Source organism: Pempheris klunzingeri, chromosome 22 (genome assembly GCF_042242105.1).
Source record: "Pempheris klunzingeri isolate RE-2024b chromosome 22, fPemKlu1.hap1, whole genome shotgun sequence".
In the NCBI taxonomy this organism is placed as follows: Eukaryota; Metazoa; Chordata; class Actinopteri; order Acropomatiformes; family Pempheridae; genus Pempheris; species Pempheris klunzingeri.
In genome coordinates this window covers 10,030,946-10,050,448 of record NC_092033.1, presented here as the reverse complement: position 1 = coordinate 10,050,448, position 19,503 = coordinate 10,030,946, and the positions used below count along the sequence as shown (strand labels likewise).

The 19,503-nt window shown below is 39.9% G+C and overlaps 1 protein-coding gene across 1 annotated transcript in view; it reads right to left on the bottom strand.

Moving 5' to 3' along the window:
- Positions 1-417: 417 nt before the first annotated feature.
- The window catches only part of LOC139221551 (voltage-dependent calcium channel subunit alpha-2/delta-1-like), an 85,633-nt gene continuing 66,547 nt past the window's right edge, over positions 418-19,503 (bottom strand). Inside the window, exons 25-38 of the mRNA XM_070853453.1 lie at positions 18,146-18,230; positions 17,841-17,903; positions 16,599-16,711; positions 16,440-16,511; positions 15,944-16,011; positions 15,805-15,843; positions 15,643-15,714; positions 12,686-12,838; positions 11,505-11,557; positions 11,113-11,168; positions 9,761-9,887; positions 8,971-9,083; positions 8,268-8,350; positions 418-5,048 (exon numbers count right to left, since the gene is read on the bottom strand). Of these exons, the coding sequence (XP_070709554.1) occupies positions 4,926-5,048; positions 8,268-8,350; positions 8,971-9,083; positions 9,761-9,887; positions 11,113-11,168; positions 11,505-11,557; positions 12,686-12,838; positions 15,643-15,714; positions 15,805-15,843; positions 15,944-16,011; positions 16,440-16,511; positions 16,599-16,711; positions 17,841-17,903; positions 18,146-18,230 (1,220 nt within the window). The 3' untranslated portion in view covers positions 418-4,925. The remainder of the gene's footprint in view (positions 5,049-8,267; positions 8,351-8,970; positions 9,084-9,760; positions 9,888-11,112; positions 11,169-11,504; positions 11,558-12,685; positions 12,839-15,642; positions 15,715-15,804; positions 15,844-15,943; positions 16,012-16,439; positions 16,512-16,598; positions 16,712-17,840; positions 17,904-18,145; positions 18,231-19,503) is intronic.

Below are 19,503 nucleotides of genomic sequence, written 5' to 3'. Positions count from 1 at the left end.
TTTCAGGTTCAAGTGTAAAGCAGACTGCGCTAACGAGAAAGTCACTTACCATTTGATCAACATGCAATAGGGAAAACAGGAATTACTCTAAATTTATGACCAGAGAACATTACGGATCGTTGTTAATGGATGTGTCCTTGAGCCAAATTCAATGCTGTAGAGAGATGTGGCTGGACCCACGCCTCCACTGTTTCTTTTCCTGGACATTGTTGATTTTGGCTGGACGTCAGTTTATGATGTTGGCTAGACACTGGGAGAGCAGACTCGGGGTGCTTCCTTCTCATTCTCACACACATTTGGATGGGAAATGTGTATTGGCAATGTGACAGAAGTTCGTAACAGAAATCTGATCCACTGAGGAAAAAAAACAGACATTTTGAAAGAAAGGGACATCAGCCAGAACTCTAAACGCAATGCAACAGATAGTAATCATAAACTTTTATTCTGAATATACCTTATTTGCACATGAATAACCACGTTTTTCCTCCCCAGGATTATAAACATTGTTCTTTTTTTCTTTTTTCTTGAGAACAACATCTGTTTTGTACAAATTTTTACACAACTGATTCTGGAGAATCAAGTTCCACTAAAGTGTAACATATTAAAGCACAATGGAGGGAGATTGACGGAGAGGCCCACCAAGAACCTCCCAGAGTAGAGTCTGGAGAGGGCTGGCTCGGTGGATGCCTCCATCAAGAGCCTGCCTTAAAACCAAAGGCAGAGAAAGATTGACTGACAGGCCCGCCAATTGTCTGCCAAAGAGTGGCAGCAAGGTAACAGACACAAAAAACACACACTAAGCAATCCTCAAGATTCCAGAAATAAAAAGGCCTACCCACACGATCCATACAGAGAGCACCAAGAATCAAAAACACTTCATATCACATCGAGAGAATATATTGTTCCTGAGGTGACAGCATCTGATTTTAGCACTTAAGAGTATGATGGAACATCTGGATGAGTAGGGAGCTCATGTTCATTCTCCAGTGTTTGCTCTACACTTCTAAAAGGATTCAGTTCGAGCATTTTTAGGTTTTACATATTTCCACTCATTTCATATCTGTACAATGTAGTCTCTGCCCAAAGTGACTGACAGGACCATACCAGCGTTTTTCCAAGTTGAGCGTCTTAACTACAATTAATTTCTTTTCCAATTTTCCCCACATTTTAAGGTGTGTTACTTTTCAGGCAACCATTGGTTTTCATTCATTTTTGTACACTTTAAAAATAAATTAGGAGAGTCAAACTTATGCGAATTACTGGAAACAAATGGTTGCTTGGAAATAATAAACGTGCAAACAAGTCTGCCACGCTAGCATCCTATGTGAGGTTGCACTTGTACTCGGCCTCATGCAGGATGTCACTCAGACACAGTGGTGCTTTAGGCTAAATGCTCAATGATAATGGTAACATTGCAGATAATGTCTACCGTGTTCTCCTTCTTAGTTTCATTTGTTGGATGGGGAGTATTTCCTTTTTTCTCTTTGTTTTTAGCACTAAACACAAAGTACAGCAGAGGCAGATGGGGAATTGGTCCACATTTCATTGAACGCACTCCAATAGAAACATTTCGCTCAAGGCCACAAATATGAACCTCATGGTGTTGGTTGAGCAAAAGTTAGGGCAGAGGAAATAACAGGATTCATCATCTAGGAACCATGAACGGCTGTACACGATTTCACGGGAATCCATTTAATAAATGTTGTAATATTTCAATCTGGACCAAAGTGGTGGACTGACTGGAACTGTCCTAAAAAATGCTAAATCACTGGTATGGTCCTTGAATAATAGAGAATCATATCTTGCTTGAACCAATCAGACATCCTGAATAGTGCATTCAAACATCATGCTGGCCAATTAGGTTCCCTTTTCCTCGCTAACTCAGACCAGGGTGGAGCCAAATGCTGTCTCCCCAAGAGAAAGGCAGTAATAGCTGATCATACCTTATCATATCATGAACAAAATACCTGACACCCAGAATATTGTGCTTCCCAACATTACACACTAAAGCAGGAGCACACTGGATATGTTTTTTTAAAATCAAATTGTCAGCCACAACCATGCAGCACAGGGAAACAAATTATGAGACTTACATCTTGCCTTGGTAAATTGCATAAATGTTATATTACGATAATAGGTTTCTCCATGAGAGAATAAGAGAGTCCTATATGGCACTTGATATTCTTGAGTGTTAGTAAATGATGAGCATAAATACCATTGTTAGTTTCACCACATTGTTTAGATAACATCGAGAGTAAAAAGTGCACCACTCGGAAAGTTACAATGATGGTGTTTTAATGGTGACAGTGATGCTTTGCCAAAAAAATAAGACGACCAAACAAGCACTCCTTGACCTGATCTGGAGGAATTCTTATAAACTGACATGATTAAATATGATGTTACAGCAATCATTTAACTAAAACAACTGGGATGAGAGACAAATGCTAGTGGCAATGTGGTGTACATAGCTTAGTTTCTGTGGTTTTCACGTCCCCACAAAATTAAGTAGCTTCCTGCAAACATGCGTCAGTGTTTATATATTGGACTCTTACAAAAAGATGCACTCCCTGCTTTTGTTTTATTGGTGTGTAAAGCATCCCACAAATCCCAAAATTGCTTCCTCTGTTGATGTTTTGAATCTGAAGCACAGATAATAGTTCAATTTGAAAATGTTGACAGGAAAATCAGGAAATCTGGTGATTTGGGGGTGCTACTAGGCAGTAGAAACATGGAGTGCATCCACAAAGTATCTGATATCACTAGTTACAGCATCAGTCACAGTTCTCAGTGAACTTATGAGTTATCACACATAACCTACATACGGATCATTTTAACCTGTGATTGTCACTTTTTACCTGGAACCAACAGACACCTAAAGGATGATCAAAATGTGGGCTTACTCACTGACAGCAGTGCCAAACAAACCGTCAAGAGCAGCTCCTTTAAGTAAAAGTGACATTTTTATATCAAGGATTTAAAGCCTCTTTCTTTACAACAAGCACATTTTTTTTTGGATTATTGTCTGCCTAATTGAATTTACTTCTTTTAATTTTCAATATTGTCCAAAGAGTAAAAAATATTTCTTTTATACATATTGCATATTTGGGATGGATTCATATTGCCATCCTGAAATTAACAAAGTGGGTTATTTATTCTCATTCTGATATTATTAGTGCTGCATTGACATTTAACGGCTTTAAGAATCCAGATTTAGTCCTGTGAGATGTGTTATCATTTCTAAATTTGGCAGACTTCTTTTACTCTGCAGCAGTGACTTGGCTGATTACTGCATTGATAAATCTGACTATTTCTCTGTTCTCCGCTCTGGCAAACAAGATGACACGATTTTAATAAAACCAACCACAGAAAATCACGTGTTAATCTTCACGCTTACGTTAGCAATGTTTCAATCTACATAAATAATGGGAAAGAAGGCACACCAAATGAAAGAAGATGAACTTATATTGAAGAAAATGAGATACAGCAGTGGATAGGATCATAAGCATGGACTGACTGCAGTGATTTCTGCTGGGTAATATCGTACCACAGTATAATAAACTGCAAGACGGAACCTCGGTACTACAGAGGGATAGAGGTTGGTCTTCAGTTAGGAGATCAAACTATAAAGACAAATAGCAGCTGCACTTTAAATTACAGTGCAGATACTAGTAATTTAATCTACAAAGTGACAGCAGCAGTGAATACAAATGTACTGTTTTCCTGTTTTGCTGAGCAAAATATCAAATAGAAATTTGTAAATCCGACCCATTCATTTTCTTTAGTGGTGGCAATAAAACAGTAACAGTAGCATGCTAGCCACAGTCTACAAAGCTAAAGGGTTCATCTGAGTCACACAGTCCACATGGCACTAGAGATTTTGTCCAATGAGCATGCATAGGACACCAGCCAGGCTCACCCTGATTGGTTAATACGCACTATGGCAACAAAGTTTTCATTGGAGCGATCCAACACCAAGGTGGGAAATCCAGATAATTTACCACTCTTGATCAGGGCTGATGGTTAGATTATCAGCTACAAGGTTAAAATCCATACACTCAGAGACAGATGCTCTGTGGCAGTTAAAGGATTTCTTTCTGTGCATAAACATAACAATGAACATGATTTCCACACTGCAAGCACAGTATCTACATGAAAGAACACGGGCAAAAGTAAAGACATCTTGCGAACCCTCAGAAACACTATGAAGATGTTCTGGGTGGTGCTATCTAAAAATCTGACTGCGACATCATTGTCATAATCAACCCAATGTGAGGCAAAATGAAGGGCACAAGCTTGTGATGTAACAATTTGGCATCTGTTACTGCAATCTTAGCCGAATTCTCAACCACAAAAACAATAAATACCTAATAACTAGCCACTGCAAATCTAATCAAAATAAACCGCACGCTCACAAAAGGTAGCGCTGTTTCTGGCAGTGGTGAATAAAATCGCTCAACATCTTCAATAAATAAAAAGTCCCCCCATTGTGACTTAAATCCCTCTGATAATATAAGGCAGTCCGATCTCTTTCATCAATGACATCAAGCCAGAGAAAGTCGCCAATCAAAATGAATCTTTGGATTCTTGTAATCTCAGCTGGCGGGGACCATCGACGGGATGAAGGACAGGCGAAGGTCGAGTTCTTTCTAATCTTTCAGACTGATTTCTTCCAACATTCTTTTCTTTTTCGTCACTTGTACCCGTTGCACCTGGTGAAATCACTTTGAGAAACCCCTAAAAATGAATGAAGGTATCAAAAGAAGAAAGTGAGAAGATGGTGGGGCTCACAGGTTTTTGTTTGTTACAAGTGCTTCTCATCGAACGTTCATCATTTCATTTCACTGGCAGCGCTGCATGCTGTTTGCCATTTTGGAGATAACAGAGGGAGAGAGAGAGAGAGGGGGTGTGATCACGATGTTCAGAGGTCATGACGGGACGGCATGGTGTCTGGAGTCGGTCAAAACCCAGAGCAGAAGCAGCTGAAGGGCCACTGTAAGCCAGAGGGAGGGGCTCAGGCCGGATGCCCCACCACAGTCAGGGTCCTCCTCCTGGTGCCAAGCAGGGAGGAAAAGAAATGACGTTACTGATTGAGAAAACCAACAGATTAGATATTTTTCATTTGCCCATTCAGAAAACCCCTCCCCTGAACAGCCTAACAAAAGCATTCATCAGCATGCCCACCTAACTAGCAACAGGTTACCTCGAAAAAAGCTCCATTCGCAGCTAGTTCACGTAGAAGACAGTCCTGAAAGTTATCTGAGTTTAGATTGGCCCTGTCCTGCTCTACTGGATTTCACAAAGTAAAACCAACAACCCCTAGTTCTCATCCTAAAAGCTTTTTCTCTGGTGACATTAAAAGTGAAAACATACTGTTTGAAAATACAAACCACTAAGTAAAATGAGCAGCCAAACAGGGTTATGTTAGGATTAAATAACAGTGTAATCTTAGATTTGTATCATACTTAAAACACTGTTTGAAACAACTGCAATTCAAGAGCAATGTTTCTTTATTTTCATGTCCTTTATATGGATTACTGACTGATGAGGATGAGGATGTTGATTGTTTTGCCTGAGACATGTAGCTAAACTTTAACCTTAGTCTTATCATTAATTTATGGAGCCATCGAGTCCATATTAAAGTCAGCTGGCAACACTAAAAAGTCGGTGACAGTGTCTTTGCCCTCCATTAGCTTCAGCAAACATTCGATAGCTGTTAGTGCCAGTATGTTGTCAATTTATCTGGTAATCAACGCTTTTGCTGGCTGAAGCCTGCTTTTGTTTACCTGTCTGAAATCAAGGACCCATTGTTTAAACAATCGCTAAAGATTTTGAGTAGTAAATCACTGCAAAAGTTTGAAAGGTTTAGCATCATATCAACACTACAGGGGTGATGGGGGTTCACAAACAGTCAACCAGAGGTATGCAAGGATCAAACAAGAGGTCAGAAAATATAAAAGAAAAAAAAAAAAACTTCAAAATGTCTGTTTTGTAATTGAGTGGAAAATCTTCGGCCATTATGTCTGACCAAAACTGATAGGACACTCTCACTCTCTCTATGCTTAGCATCTGGAGAGGTACAAGGAAAAGAATGTCCTGCCTTTGGAGAGGAAAAAAAGTTGAGAATCATTAAAAGAGACGCACAAAGGTCTGGATGCAAATGAGAAGTGAGTGGTCTGTTTTAGCTAGTGTCTGACTACATCAGTAATCACATGTCAGCAGAGATAGACACTGGAATCTATTGCCTGAGACGGATAATGATAGATGGGGAAAGATACAGTACAAAGAGCATGGCTTGAGGTTCAAAGTCAGGTGAGATGGAGGAGAAAATGAGAAAATGTTGGCGAGAGACAGAAAGAAACTTGGAGGTAGGTTGACGGGGGTGAAGACAGATGGTGGTAGAACATAAGAAAGAGTGACAGGTGAGAAAGAAAAGGGTAGGAAAACAATGGAAAAAGACATGAAGTGGTGGAACAAAGCAGAAAGAAGAGGAGATAAGGTGAGGAGGACAAACAGAACAGAAACATCAGGAGAAAGGGTGCAAGAGTTGTGAGTCAAAGACAGTAAGACTGAGTATAAGATAATGATAAAATGTCAATGAAAGAGATAGAGCTAGCGTTATGGGACTGACCCGAGACAGCATATGAACAGTGGCAGCAGTAACATGAGCAGAGAGGAAGCCAATGGGGAGCCTGCGCTCCTTCGGCACATGGCCTCATCCTAACCATCACAGCCAATCACACAGCAGGAAACAGAGAAAACAGAGAGAAAGAGAATCATGCAGCAAAAGGTCCACATAGTTAGCAAGAAGTTAGAAAGCAAACATGAGCAGAAAAGTCAAGAAAATTAGTTTAGAGAGTAGTGCAAGACAAGTGTGAGAGAAAAAGGTAGTGTGTGTATGTGAGTGTGTGTGAGTGAGTGAGTGAGTGAGTGAGACAGTGCAGGCATAAGAGGTAATTCATCATAATGACAAACTTTTACACTGGAAAAAGACTATAGAGTGCAAACAAACAGAGCATTCAAGAACATAGGTTTCACACGCAGAGATTCTGTGGTACTCATTAAAATATTTGTTTAGCTTAGTTATTCATAGTTGTGTAACAAACTGTCTATGCGTGGGAAATCTGCACACACACAGCTTTCGAGGGATTGCATTAAAAAAACATGCACTATGTTAGAGATATTAGTGATGGAAGGGTGCCATGAGTAGAATTTCTTCACTGATATATTGTTTCCATATTGGGAGTGCAGCATAAGGACTTTGGGTTCTGGCCAGTCAGGCTAAAAGCTTAACTTCCTTTAAAGCACTAACTGAAATCCTTCCTTTATATTTTACTGTCCCCTAATATGTTGCTGTTGCTACCTCTCAGATTCCAGGTTATTAGTTGTTTTCATCTGCAATTTAAACTTTGATGTGATAATAAAAAAAAAACCCATCCTAATAAGAGGCACATTGGGGTTAGGGCTGGAGGATATAAATTATCATTTCTACTACAGTAAATGTATCACAGTCTGAGCAGTTCAAAACTGATTTGTTGGTTGGACTCTGGTTAAATTTCGTTGAATGTTGTAGATGTTCTCATTTTAAAGCTACTCACTATATTTACATTAACAATAAACCCAGAATTATCGACCAACTCTGCACTTCCACTAAGCTCCACTGAGCGGTTTAGCATCTTTCAGCTCGTTGTTTTGGTTTTACGGCCTGCACCTTTACTGTTTTGGTTCCCCTCATAAACAGTCCGTATGCTGCCTGCCCAGCAACAAACAGTAGACTGGCTTGACCAGGCAAACGTCTCAAAATGAGTGCTAATGTTATATCTAAATGAACAATTCTATACTGAGTCACTGCTGTGTCCTCAGCTATATCAGATTATATCAGATTTTTGACAATTGTTTTTCACTGAACTTGATGCTTATGAGTAAATATGTGTTGTTTATTGCCCAGCCCTGTCTTGGGGTATTCAAAAATGTGTGTTAGGTTTGCCAGGCCTCAGTTATCCTTGGTGATAAACAATTTTAGCAGTGAAATCCAAAAACAGTAGCCTCTGGGCACACGTTTTAATTTGAAGGGCTTTTCCAATTTCCGGCTGGATTTTCTGCAAACTTCTTTAATTCTTATGAGACCAATAAAGCAGCAGAGGCCAAACTGTTTAGTAGCCTGATAAAATTATAGATGAAACTCTACACAGAGCACCCTCAGCAACACAGTTGTGCAGTTCACACTGTTCTCAACCAGAAGCTGTCCAGGTCTGATGAAAGAAACTTACGTGTTCGGTGTTATCAAAACAGACCGATGGCCCTTTCCTGTACCGAGGATTTTGAGCCATTTCACAGGGATCAGGACCATCAGCTGGATGAGTAAAGTCAGGAACACGACAGTCTATGAGTGAATCTGTGTTTGTAATAACAGATGGTTGACTGTTACTCCGACTGTCCCATGGAAAATGATTAAATGTAACATTGATTAATGAGGATATATTATATTACTGTCCAAATCAAGCAAATCTAGTACAATTATGGAGTAAGTTGTCTCTTTGGTTTTGAAGCACTTTGCTCAATACCTCAATTATATGGCACTCATTTTCGAGCAATGCATTTTCCAAGAGACGTAATCCCTAACTCACCACAGCCCTGTGTGTTTGAGAGAACATAATAGATTTGTTTGTGAGCTATTCAGCAGACGTATCCCACACTACCATCTGCCTTACAGACACAGAGAGAAATCCAGTGCAGACATATCTCAACTCTGGTCCAAATTTTAAACGTCAATTACTGTGGAAATACTAACTCATTATTCAGTCATTCGACCGTGGGATTCAGAAGATGCAAATGTAGTAAATAGTGACTAATGTCACATGTCACAATCAGCGTCTAGCGTCAGGTTAGAAATGACAATTTTTAAACATCTGTAAACTGAATCAAATGCACATGTTCTGTGCCAGATGACAGCTGCGCTGGGTAAAAGGATACACTGCTGTTCCTCCTGTATTAACTGCTTGGTGTCGCAAGACAAGCAGGTGAGTTTTGCATCAGCAATGACAAAGACCAGGTTCGTCTTGGGCAGCTTTTCAGCGTGGTAGATCCTGGAGAGGAGCAGACACACAAGAGAGACAAGATGAGTTGTTGACACATGGGCTTGAGTCCAGGAAAGAGAAAAAAAAAATTCCCTGAGACATGCTGTGTTTAACCAGAAAGCAACAAAAGAAAGACGTATGTTGCTACAGAGTAAGCATTAATTAGTCCTCATACATGACTAAGCAACACTGCAGGATACTTACACTCTTTAACTCCAAACACAATAAACAGCACACTGTGAAACGCTTAATCAAATCTCCTAACTGCTTTTATTCCTAAGGGGACACCAACCTGCTGTGCCACCCCACCTCAGGACCTTAACTGAAACCCACATGTCGCTGGTGCACAAATGATTTTCTCTGCTTTTTTTATGGTGGTCATTAAAACGAAACGTGTGTGCAGCTAATGTGCAGGAACGCCGCGCGGCATGCGGGCAGGCACTCCATTAGCCGGCACGAGGGGGCCTTAAAATGGCGTATGTACACACACGTGTGCGATCACACACACGGCCATGCCAAGACGGTGGTCCACACTACTGACTTGACTTCACCTTCATGGCATGTGAATTTTTACGGCCCTCTCATAGTGCCACCTCTGGGACTTCATTTGTGTCTCATCAGTGCAGGTCAGGGAAAGGGTTTGGACCTTAGCTAGACAGTGAGTGTGCAGGAGAGGATCTTTTTACCTGGTGCAGTTTTCACAGTCAATTGTGCCTCTGAAGGACAGGTTGTTGGTTTCAAAGTAGTATTGAGTTTGCTCTGTGATGCAGACCTCTTTCAGCATAGCGTCTGATATTTCGTCATCCATCTCAGCTGTGGAAAGACACACAAGAACATTCAGGTGTGTTTATTCAAACAGATACTTGAATACAAAATATACATCTGACACAGGAAAAAAATGTAACACTGTTAAAAGATACTAGTCGGTGGTAGATAGGTGATTTGACAGTGAAGGATTTTTAGTGAGCAAAACTATATTAAATTGAAGCAGTATCAATTGGTTTTTGATTTGATTTTTCAAAATAATGTACATCTGTTGATTTAGCAACTACGAAGAGAAAACCATAATACTTATGCACTAAACTAGAGCTGGCCATCTGACTCCTACTGTACATCCAGGTGCACAAGTGCACACTGGATTTTTTTTCTTTTGGGCGCTCTAGGGTGCTTAAAAATCACATAGCGCAAATCCCCTTTGCACATGGAAAACAGTGCAATGGAGAAACAACATGAACTGTGTACCCAAATTACAAAAAAACATGTTTTCTCTCACTTACTCGTACCAATTCTGGTAATTCTGCTTTTATTTGCCCATAATTTGAGATTCATGTCTCAACATCAAAGTCCACTGTGGGTAGTTTTCATTAGAGCAACATTCTACTGAGGAAACAGTCTGGATGATTTAACTGCGAGGTCAGCTGTCATCTCCACTGAAGTGGCAGCAGAAATCTCACAGACAGATATCTCAAAATCTGGACAAACACAACCCAGGTTTGTCCTGCATAGCTCAATACCAGGAGAAGTAAGTCAGAATGTGTGTTTTTTTTTCACTATTTGGATAAGCTGGTCCTAACATGCATCATCTTTATCACATAGCATATAAAACTATAAACAAAGAGAGAGCTGTTATTTGGTTTCTTTTGGTAATTAATTCTAATTAGCATTTGTTCCCACGCAAACTACACATACAAACACAACCCCACACTGACACAGTCTGAGTCAAGTGTCCAACATCTTGCACACATAAAATCCTCTGAAGATAAATGAGTGTTCAAGTGTTCCTATGAACAACAGTATGAATAACTACATGTTCTTGGCATGTGGTGAGTTTTGCACTAGAACTTCAAGGGAAAGCAATAGTTTGAAAATAGTGAGTTTAATATCTTTTGAGGCCTTGTCAAAGTAACTTACAATGCACATCTATTACTATATCATTTCTATAATGAGGCCTTTTGCGCTGTGCATTGCTGACTCAATATTGCAAAAGAACACCTTTTCGGACTACACTTTTGTCTGTGTCGTACTGATGGAAACTCACCTGCGTCCAGGAAATTAGGGAATGTGATGCTGACCAGTAACTGTTGCAGTATGGACCTAAGAGCAAAAACAAACTCCAAGGGTGAAACATGCCTGGATTCACTGGAACATAATCTACAATAAATAATCTGTGTAAATGCTAATGCATCAATAAATCAAGAGAAGATTTTGAGGAATGTCAACTGTCGTGGGAACAATTCAGCTATTAAACAGATGCTATACAGCATGTTCACTTTGGAGGAACAAATCTTTGCCTGCTTTCTATTAGGATCTGAGCACGGGGACATAAAATGATGGCTTTATTGTGTATATTTTTGTTATTAATCATTTGAAAAAAAAGTGCTGACACTAATGCCAACCATATTAGAGGAAGCTCAGCTAAAAAGGACTCACCAGGCTGCAGCTGTTGCCCACCATCCTATATTCAAAATATCTGCAATTGTGGGCTGAGAGGGACAAACAAAGTGAGAATTAATATCAGAACATGACAAATCATGTTTGAAATACTCTTCTAAGAAATCAAATTAAGATGGTTGAGCCAATCTGAACATCCTGTTTGTTCTTACAGTGGCTGCAGACTGCCCGGTTTTGCCAGGCACAAAGACCAAAAGGTCCAGAGATTTTATTTTCTTTCCCCTCAGAGGAAATTAGAACACAATCTTCCTCAACAGATGCGGGCATAAATATGTAAACAAAGAGCCAGTGAGAAAACAAAGCAGCACACGGTTTGAATCAAAGACCCAACATGCTGCTTTGATTAGGGTTAGCATGCGAGGGCCTTGTTTTGGTGAATCACTGCTGTGTCCTCTCTTCAGTTGATGGCGTGTTGAGTCATCAAGGACTCTTAACTAACCGTGTTAGAGGCATCACCGGCTGTTGACGGTGTCTTTGATCAGAACATATCTGCATCTTTCATCTCACCTTGGTGACTCGAGCGTGTTGTCAAAGTCAGGAAATGACATGGTTTGTATAAGTTAGAGGAATTTGTGTAACTGTAACTACCTACAGATTCTTTAATCTCTTTCTTAGGTATCAGCTTATCACCTCTACTTACCGCTACTTGTTATGACCTTTCTGCTTCAGCATTCAAGAGAAATTCATTAGCACCCACTGAAATGTCTGCTGAAATGTTTGCATCATTTCACGCTTGTAAGTGATGAAAAACAGTGCCTCTTTCTACATCACTTGGTGTGTTAGCCAAGCACGCTAGACCACCTAATCCTGTTACTGTTACTGCAACTCCCACTCTAACGCTTTCACCATACCCTCTGTTTCCCTTCTCATCTGCTCTATCCAGATTTATGGCTCCCCGGTGAGTGAAGGTTTGTGTGTGCGTGCGCGTGTGTGTAACCGGTTGGAAGGGTGTGAGCAAGCAAGGTATGGCTACAAATGGCTGCATGCGTGCTTGCATCTGTCTGTGTGTTCATGCAGAGACGCGAGTAAACGTATATGTATGGATATCAAAATGTGTGAACATGTAAGTGTGGGTTTGCACATGTGGGTGGCTCCGTGTGCGCGCACGTGTGTGAGTGTTGTAGGTTGTGTGTGAACGGTCTCTGGCTTATGTAACTCACCACGTAGACAGATCGCAGGCCCGCAGCCGCCTTGCTCTCTTTCTTGGGGTCACAGAGCGACTGGTAGTCGAAGGTCTTCTTAAAGGTGAACAGGGACGAGTTGACCAGGTTTTTCATGAGGATCGGATCGATACCACCAAAGAAGCGCCCGATCTAAGGATAGGGAGAAGAAAATGAAAAATCCTCTCTTTTATAGTACTTTTGTAGCATGGGTCAGGCAAACTTAGGCAAAAATTCATTGCTGGCCTGCTGTTAGCCCACTTCTTTACCACTTCCCATTCAATGTGCACAGTATTCCTACAATCCATGTTATAACTTTATATATAACACAATTCTGTTTAGGAAATTGATCCATGTAAGTACAGCATCTCCTCAAGTAATGAGGGTCTTAAATTTTGACCCAGGCCAAATATTCACGTCATTATCATGTCATTGTGGTGTAACAACTGACAATAAAATGACCACATAGCAATTAACACACAGTAAACCTGGGAACTCCAAGGCAACTGATGGGGCCTCTTTGCCGGACTTGTAATTCAACCTTGACGATTTAAACAGTTTAAGGTATATTTTTTAATAGAATAGTTTGATGTTTTGGGAAATCTGCTTATTGGTTTTCATGTCCAGAGTTAAGATGAAAATATCAACACTACTACTACTAAGTTTGTGTGGTAAATATGTAGCTGAAGCAAGCAACTGGTTAGCTTAGCTAATGATAAGGCTGGAAACAATTAGCCTGGCTCTGACCAAAAGTAAAAAAGTGTTGAGGAGGTTACTGATCCCGGCCATGAAATGGTACCCATAAAGAAAGTGACAGCATGTAAACAGAAAAAGTCTAAAATAGTCCATTATAAAGTTTGGTTGTTTAAACCAATTAAACCAATTAAACAAATAAGATGTAACATTTTAATTAGTGAGCTTTAGAGGTGCTAGTAGGCCAATTTTGTTTCCTTTGCACAGAGACATGTAAGCTGTTACGTATTATACGTATTGCTTAATATTTAATTGACATTACATTGCCATTAGACATTAGACACCTTATTATCATCACTCATCACCCATCACTTCTTACCCCTGTACATATGTTCCTCTGCACATACATTTTGTTTGTTTGTCTATTTAATTATTCTACCTTATTTATGTATGTGACTTGCCGGGAGTCTGCAAAATTTCGTCATCTTGCATAATGACAATAAAGAAACTTGAACTTGAACTTGAGAGTGGTATCAATCTTATCATCAAACACTTGTCACAAAAGCAAATGAGTGCATTTCCCCAGATGTTAAACAATTCCTTTACAGAAGAGATTGTTTAAAATGGCCAAAAGCACTGTATTATTAAAGAATACGAGACACAGTTTATTGTGTCTTTCTACCCTAATTATAAGTTATTTCTTTTTATAGTCTTCTGGCCATTTGTAAGCAGAAGGAGATTTGAAATTACAGTCGAGTAGACTCAAACATCCCTACACAGATGAACATGTGCCTGATACTGGTCATTTCAGTAACAAGGGTCTGAGAAATGTTTGAACCTTCTGTATGAGCTAAAAAAAACCTTTAAAACACATACTATACTGTAAAATCTATGTAAAACACATGCACAAAAACAGTCAAAACTGTGTATACATGAGCAGAAAATGTTGACAGTGAATTTACAGACACACATCACACTCAGTAAATCACCCCCAGACCAGGATGATTAACTTCAGTGTTATCTGATTAACACAGCCCACCAGCCAGCCATAAATTTTCTATTAAGAGGAAGTAGTTTGTCTCGGCATCTCAGAAGTGTGACATGACCGTGTGCATGGGAGTGTTTAAGTACTTGTGTATCCATGAGGGAGTGTGTACAGTAAGTAGTACTCATCTGTACGTGTGTGTGCTGAAAGGGGCACGTGTGTGCGCGCATGTGGAAATGCAAACTATCCCTTTCCTTCCACTTTGTAAGGTCACCGTTAACGAGCCGTCCTCCACATATCCATTCCTCTTCAGTCTAACAGCCAAAGGATATATAAATCTTCCAATCTATAAGGTAAAGGGAGCCTTCTCTCCTTTCCCTGTGCAATAACACAAATAATGAATTAACAGTCACAGCCCTGTTGGCTGCAGACTCCCCGAGGGGCTCAGAGAAAGAAAAGGAACGACATAAAGAGAGAGACATAAACCGGGAGAGAAAGCGAGAAACTTACAGAAAGAGAGAAACTTTGCTCCTGTAGGAAATATGATTGAGGGCACGCAGCCTTCTACAAACAAGGCCTCAGGCCCCCGAGTTTTAGTGCTGCTGCCAAACTTCAGAGGGCGACTGATTTATCCAGTGCACACCCAGCCCTGATTAGGAGGGAGCCGAGGCAGCACGAAAAAACATTTACTCAGACGACAGCAGGGACCCATTCTTAGTACTTAGCATAAGGGCAATGGGGAATGCTTACTGTATATGTGTTTGTGTGTATCTATTAGCAACAGGTAAAGATTATTCTACTTGTGCCTGAGAGGCTTCATTGGTTTATTTTCTTCATTGGGCAAATTGAGACTGATTGAAAGTTTAAAACAGGTTTGGCTGATCACAGTTAAGTACCGCAAACCCTGGGTATCATTTAGATTAGGGACTTATTTCATAGAGGAATTCAGTGCATTAACCAAAACTGTAACTGTAAAAAATTAATAATAAGTTTAAAAAAAAATAAAAACATCTATCTTGGCACAAAGAAACACAGCCCAGCATTTGATCTCATTAATTCCTTTCACCTCACCCACAAAGCATTAGTGAACGATTTATCAATGATTGATTAAGCCATTAATAACAATTATTAAGCCTTAATAAAGTGTGTCTTATTTGAAAGTGGCACTAAAATTTAGAAGCACCAGTGATATTTCGGAGATTTTTCTGACTACCCATAATCACAGTTTGCCTGCCTTGGATTTAAGTTTCATGAGTGAGAGTAACATACAGAGGCTTACCTTGCTGATATCGTCATCCTGATTGGACATCACCAGGAAGCCCCCGTCATCCAGAATGACACAGTCCACATACTGGAATCACATAGATATTAAATTAGTGTTGAATGCTCATGACTCTTATCTAGAAATGTAAATGTAAAAATGTGCAGTTAAACCTCTTACCTCATCATTTCGCTGACAGCCACAGATCTCATCATTGCACTGAAAACACAGTAGAGCAGAAAGAATAATGAAAAGTCACAGTCTGGATCAAGTGTATGTCCGTGTACATAAGTGTCACACACACATAGAATCTACTCACGTTCATCCTCTGAGTGGTGTTGATGAAGCTCGCCATCCAGGCACTAATGTCTAACTTCATACCAACCACTGGAATCAAACACAAAAGCCAGACATCCTAGATCATGTTGGACCTCTGTGTCAACTTTACTCTCTGAACTTTGAAAATGCAAACTTGGCCAAGGATCACAGAAGCCCAGACAACTTGATGTGTGGTTTGTGTGTGTGTGTTTGTGTGCATATGTCAGAGGGAGAGGGAGAATTAGACAAATGAGAAGTAGCAGCCTGAAAAGACGGGCCTATCTGTGTGTGAGTCAGAAGATATGAAGGAATGAGTAGGGTTAAGGCTATAGGATTGCAAATGTAGGTGTGTAAATAAGACACCGGGCAGTGAGTGTGAGTGTGTTTATATGTAGGTGGCATGGAGAGAGAAACAACTTGAGAAACGAGAAGTATAAATGTGTAAATACAAGGCCCTCTCTCTTCTTGTGTGAGAGTGTGTTTGTGTATGTCCTTACCAGCAGGTTTGAGTGTGATATTATCAATGACGACATTTACTGCTCTGCTCACCAGGACCGACTCATCGGTTGCTATAACAAGAAAAATAAGGGAACATTATATGTGCATACACATCGAGGCACAGGAAAACACAAACATACATGATGGCTTTTACTCACTATTCTCTTTAGGGTATGGCGATGGGGTGAAGATGTACAGATCATTCTCCAAACTTCGCTTATAGAAACTTGACTCATATGTCTCTGCTTCTTCTTCCCAGGACAGCCCAGAACTGTCAAACACATTTATACAAATCAACACACACAGACACACACAAATAATGCCATTATCAAACCTCTCCACATGCCACAACCTACATCCCTTTAAGAACTGTAGACCCATTTGCAATCTCTATTTCTTGTAAAATACTTAATTTTAGCAATCCAATTTACTGATTAACATAACTATGTCAGAGCCCTTTCAGTGTGGCATGGAGTAATTTCATTTTATTGAAACTCCATGTACCTAAGTAAACAACAATCTGATGACTGTGAATTTCTGCTAATTGCGATCCCACATTAAAACCATTAGTCCAGATTAATCTATGTTTTGTCTTCAAGGCTACAGATTATGCCACTCTTTGAAGTCACCTTGAAGCTATATTTGCATCAGTAGTTACAGTGGAAGATGTATCTTGACATCATAGAACACATCGAGGAACTTTCAATAATTGCAACTTTGAATGACATTATCTCTCTGGTGTACCTCAAGGACCTGTATTAGGTCCATTTCACTGGCCTTTACAAGCTTCCAATTGGCATATCTTATGTCAATATGATGTATATTTTTGTGCAAGATACCCTTATTTACACGCCTGTCTCTCGAGGTGATCCATGCCTAACTTGCTGCTCCCAAAAACAAACAAAAAATGTTGCTCCCATGTTTTTTTTATATATCTATATATATATATATATATATCCCTTGCTGTCTGCAATAAATGTCAAAGCACAGAAACCTCTGGAAGAAGTTTGGACATGCAGGGGGAGCTAAGAGTAGAACTACTGCTCCTTTGTATTAAAAGGCCAAGAAATGGCTAAAGGAATTATATATCCCATCTGGCCAGGGAAAGCCTTAAGTATCACCAGTAGTAACTGGAAGAAGCATTTAGGGATAAAGGAATCAGGGCGTATGGCCTGCTTTTCTTAGCTTGTTACCATCATGACTCAGACACAGTCAAGCGGCAATGTATGGATGGATGAATGTTCAAAATGTTATTTATACAATACAAAGCATTTCACGGGTAAGCAACAGCTTTCTCAGCAGACCAGATCATTATTCTTGATCAGATAATACTGAACATAGTATAATCTCCTTTCCATGCTTCTAAACTAACCCCCCTCCCCCATGAGCTTGACAAGTACCTTTTGGGGTAGACCCGTGTGATCCCCCCATCGGTGGCAACAAATCTGGCCGAGACACCATTCCTGACAGGCAGAGAAGATAAAGCTATAAAACATATAGTTACAAAAATCTGGAATGTGCTTTATGCCTGCATGACATTTACTGGTGATGCTGAAATACTTGAGCCATCTGTATTCAATTTTTCCACTTGGACATTCATTACCAAATACCAAGTAACAAATAACTGATGGCACATTTCAGTTTGTTTTTGCTGCATCTTGTGAAAACATTGATAAAGTAGGCAAAAATTTGGTGTTTCACTTACTGTAACTCGTTTTCTTTCCAAACCTTGATCAGTTCCGAGGTGATGCCAGCATCCAGGAGCAATCGGTTCACCAGCTCCACATTACCTTAACAGAAAAAAAAACATCACTTGAGCCTCGACACATTATCAAAGTAAATGTTTGACTGTCCAGTCTTTGATCAGCTTTAGAGTGTGACCTTTTTGTTGTTTCAGATTTTCGAGCCTGAAACGTCTAGCAGGAATCTGCTGAATATGAATGATACATTCTTGAGGAGCATCATCAGCCAAAAGAAAATGAATGATAATATTAGAAAAAAGAGGGAAGGAGGGAAAGGTAACCAAAAGGGAATAAAGCAATAAATAACGTACGAAAGACAGAAAAAACAAAACATGGGAAATGTTAGGAATTCTTTAACACTTACATCACATTTTATTCATCCAAATGAATTTCAAATTGAGTGCAACTTGGGAATAAGCTTCGGTTGATATATTGCTAAACTTGGAGTTGCCTATAAAGTCCAAACGTGAGCAAGAATGAAGGAAAAAAAGACCAAAATATAAACAATCTGTAAATGAACCAGATGCACTGAAATATGTATTTAAATTCACAAAAGATGTATTGATAAATGTGCTTGCTGCTGACAAGGTGTGGGCAGTGGGTTGATATAAGAGTAACAAATTATTTTCCGAGACATCCGACAAGACCACATGACAAACATAACAGGTGATAAAAGCCGTTGGCCCATTTTTTGGGCCGTGCCCACCACTTTGAACTCCGACAACTCGCTTCAGCCCATTAACATTGAGACTCGTCGATATACCCCCACCACCTCCTCCAACCTTTATGACACACTACACACATCAGAGAAAACAGCTGGTGTAACACTTTATTTCCCCCGTACCCCACCTTCCCTCCTTGTGCAGTGGTTTTCATTAGGAATCCTTTATTGAAGGCAGCCCAGGAATTCTTAATGTACTTCAACTTCTTCGCCACTGCAGTGGCTTAACCAAGAAAAGCGTGTAACGATACTCAAGCCGCCAATAGACCACATGGGCCATACTCCTCTCTCTCTCCCTCTGAACTCTCTATGGACTCTATTAAACAGCCAGCTAATAATGGTGAAAGTAATATTTAAATTGGATGAAAAGTTTTATGGGATTGATTTTGTCGAGATGTTTGAACTAAGTTGTCAAACTCAAATCGTCAAATTAAACTTAAAGGAGACCTTTTATACATATCCAGGGACCTTTTGTTTTACTCAATGGGCAAAAAAAGTGAGGGATGCATATCAATGAGTGTATGCAAGAAATGGGATGTTAATGCATTGGTCAGATGTTTGGGAGAAGGTCCTCTGGCCCCTGATTTGTGTTTTATTGCT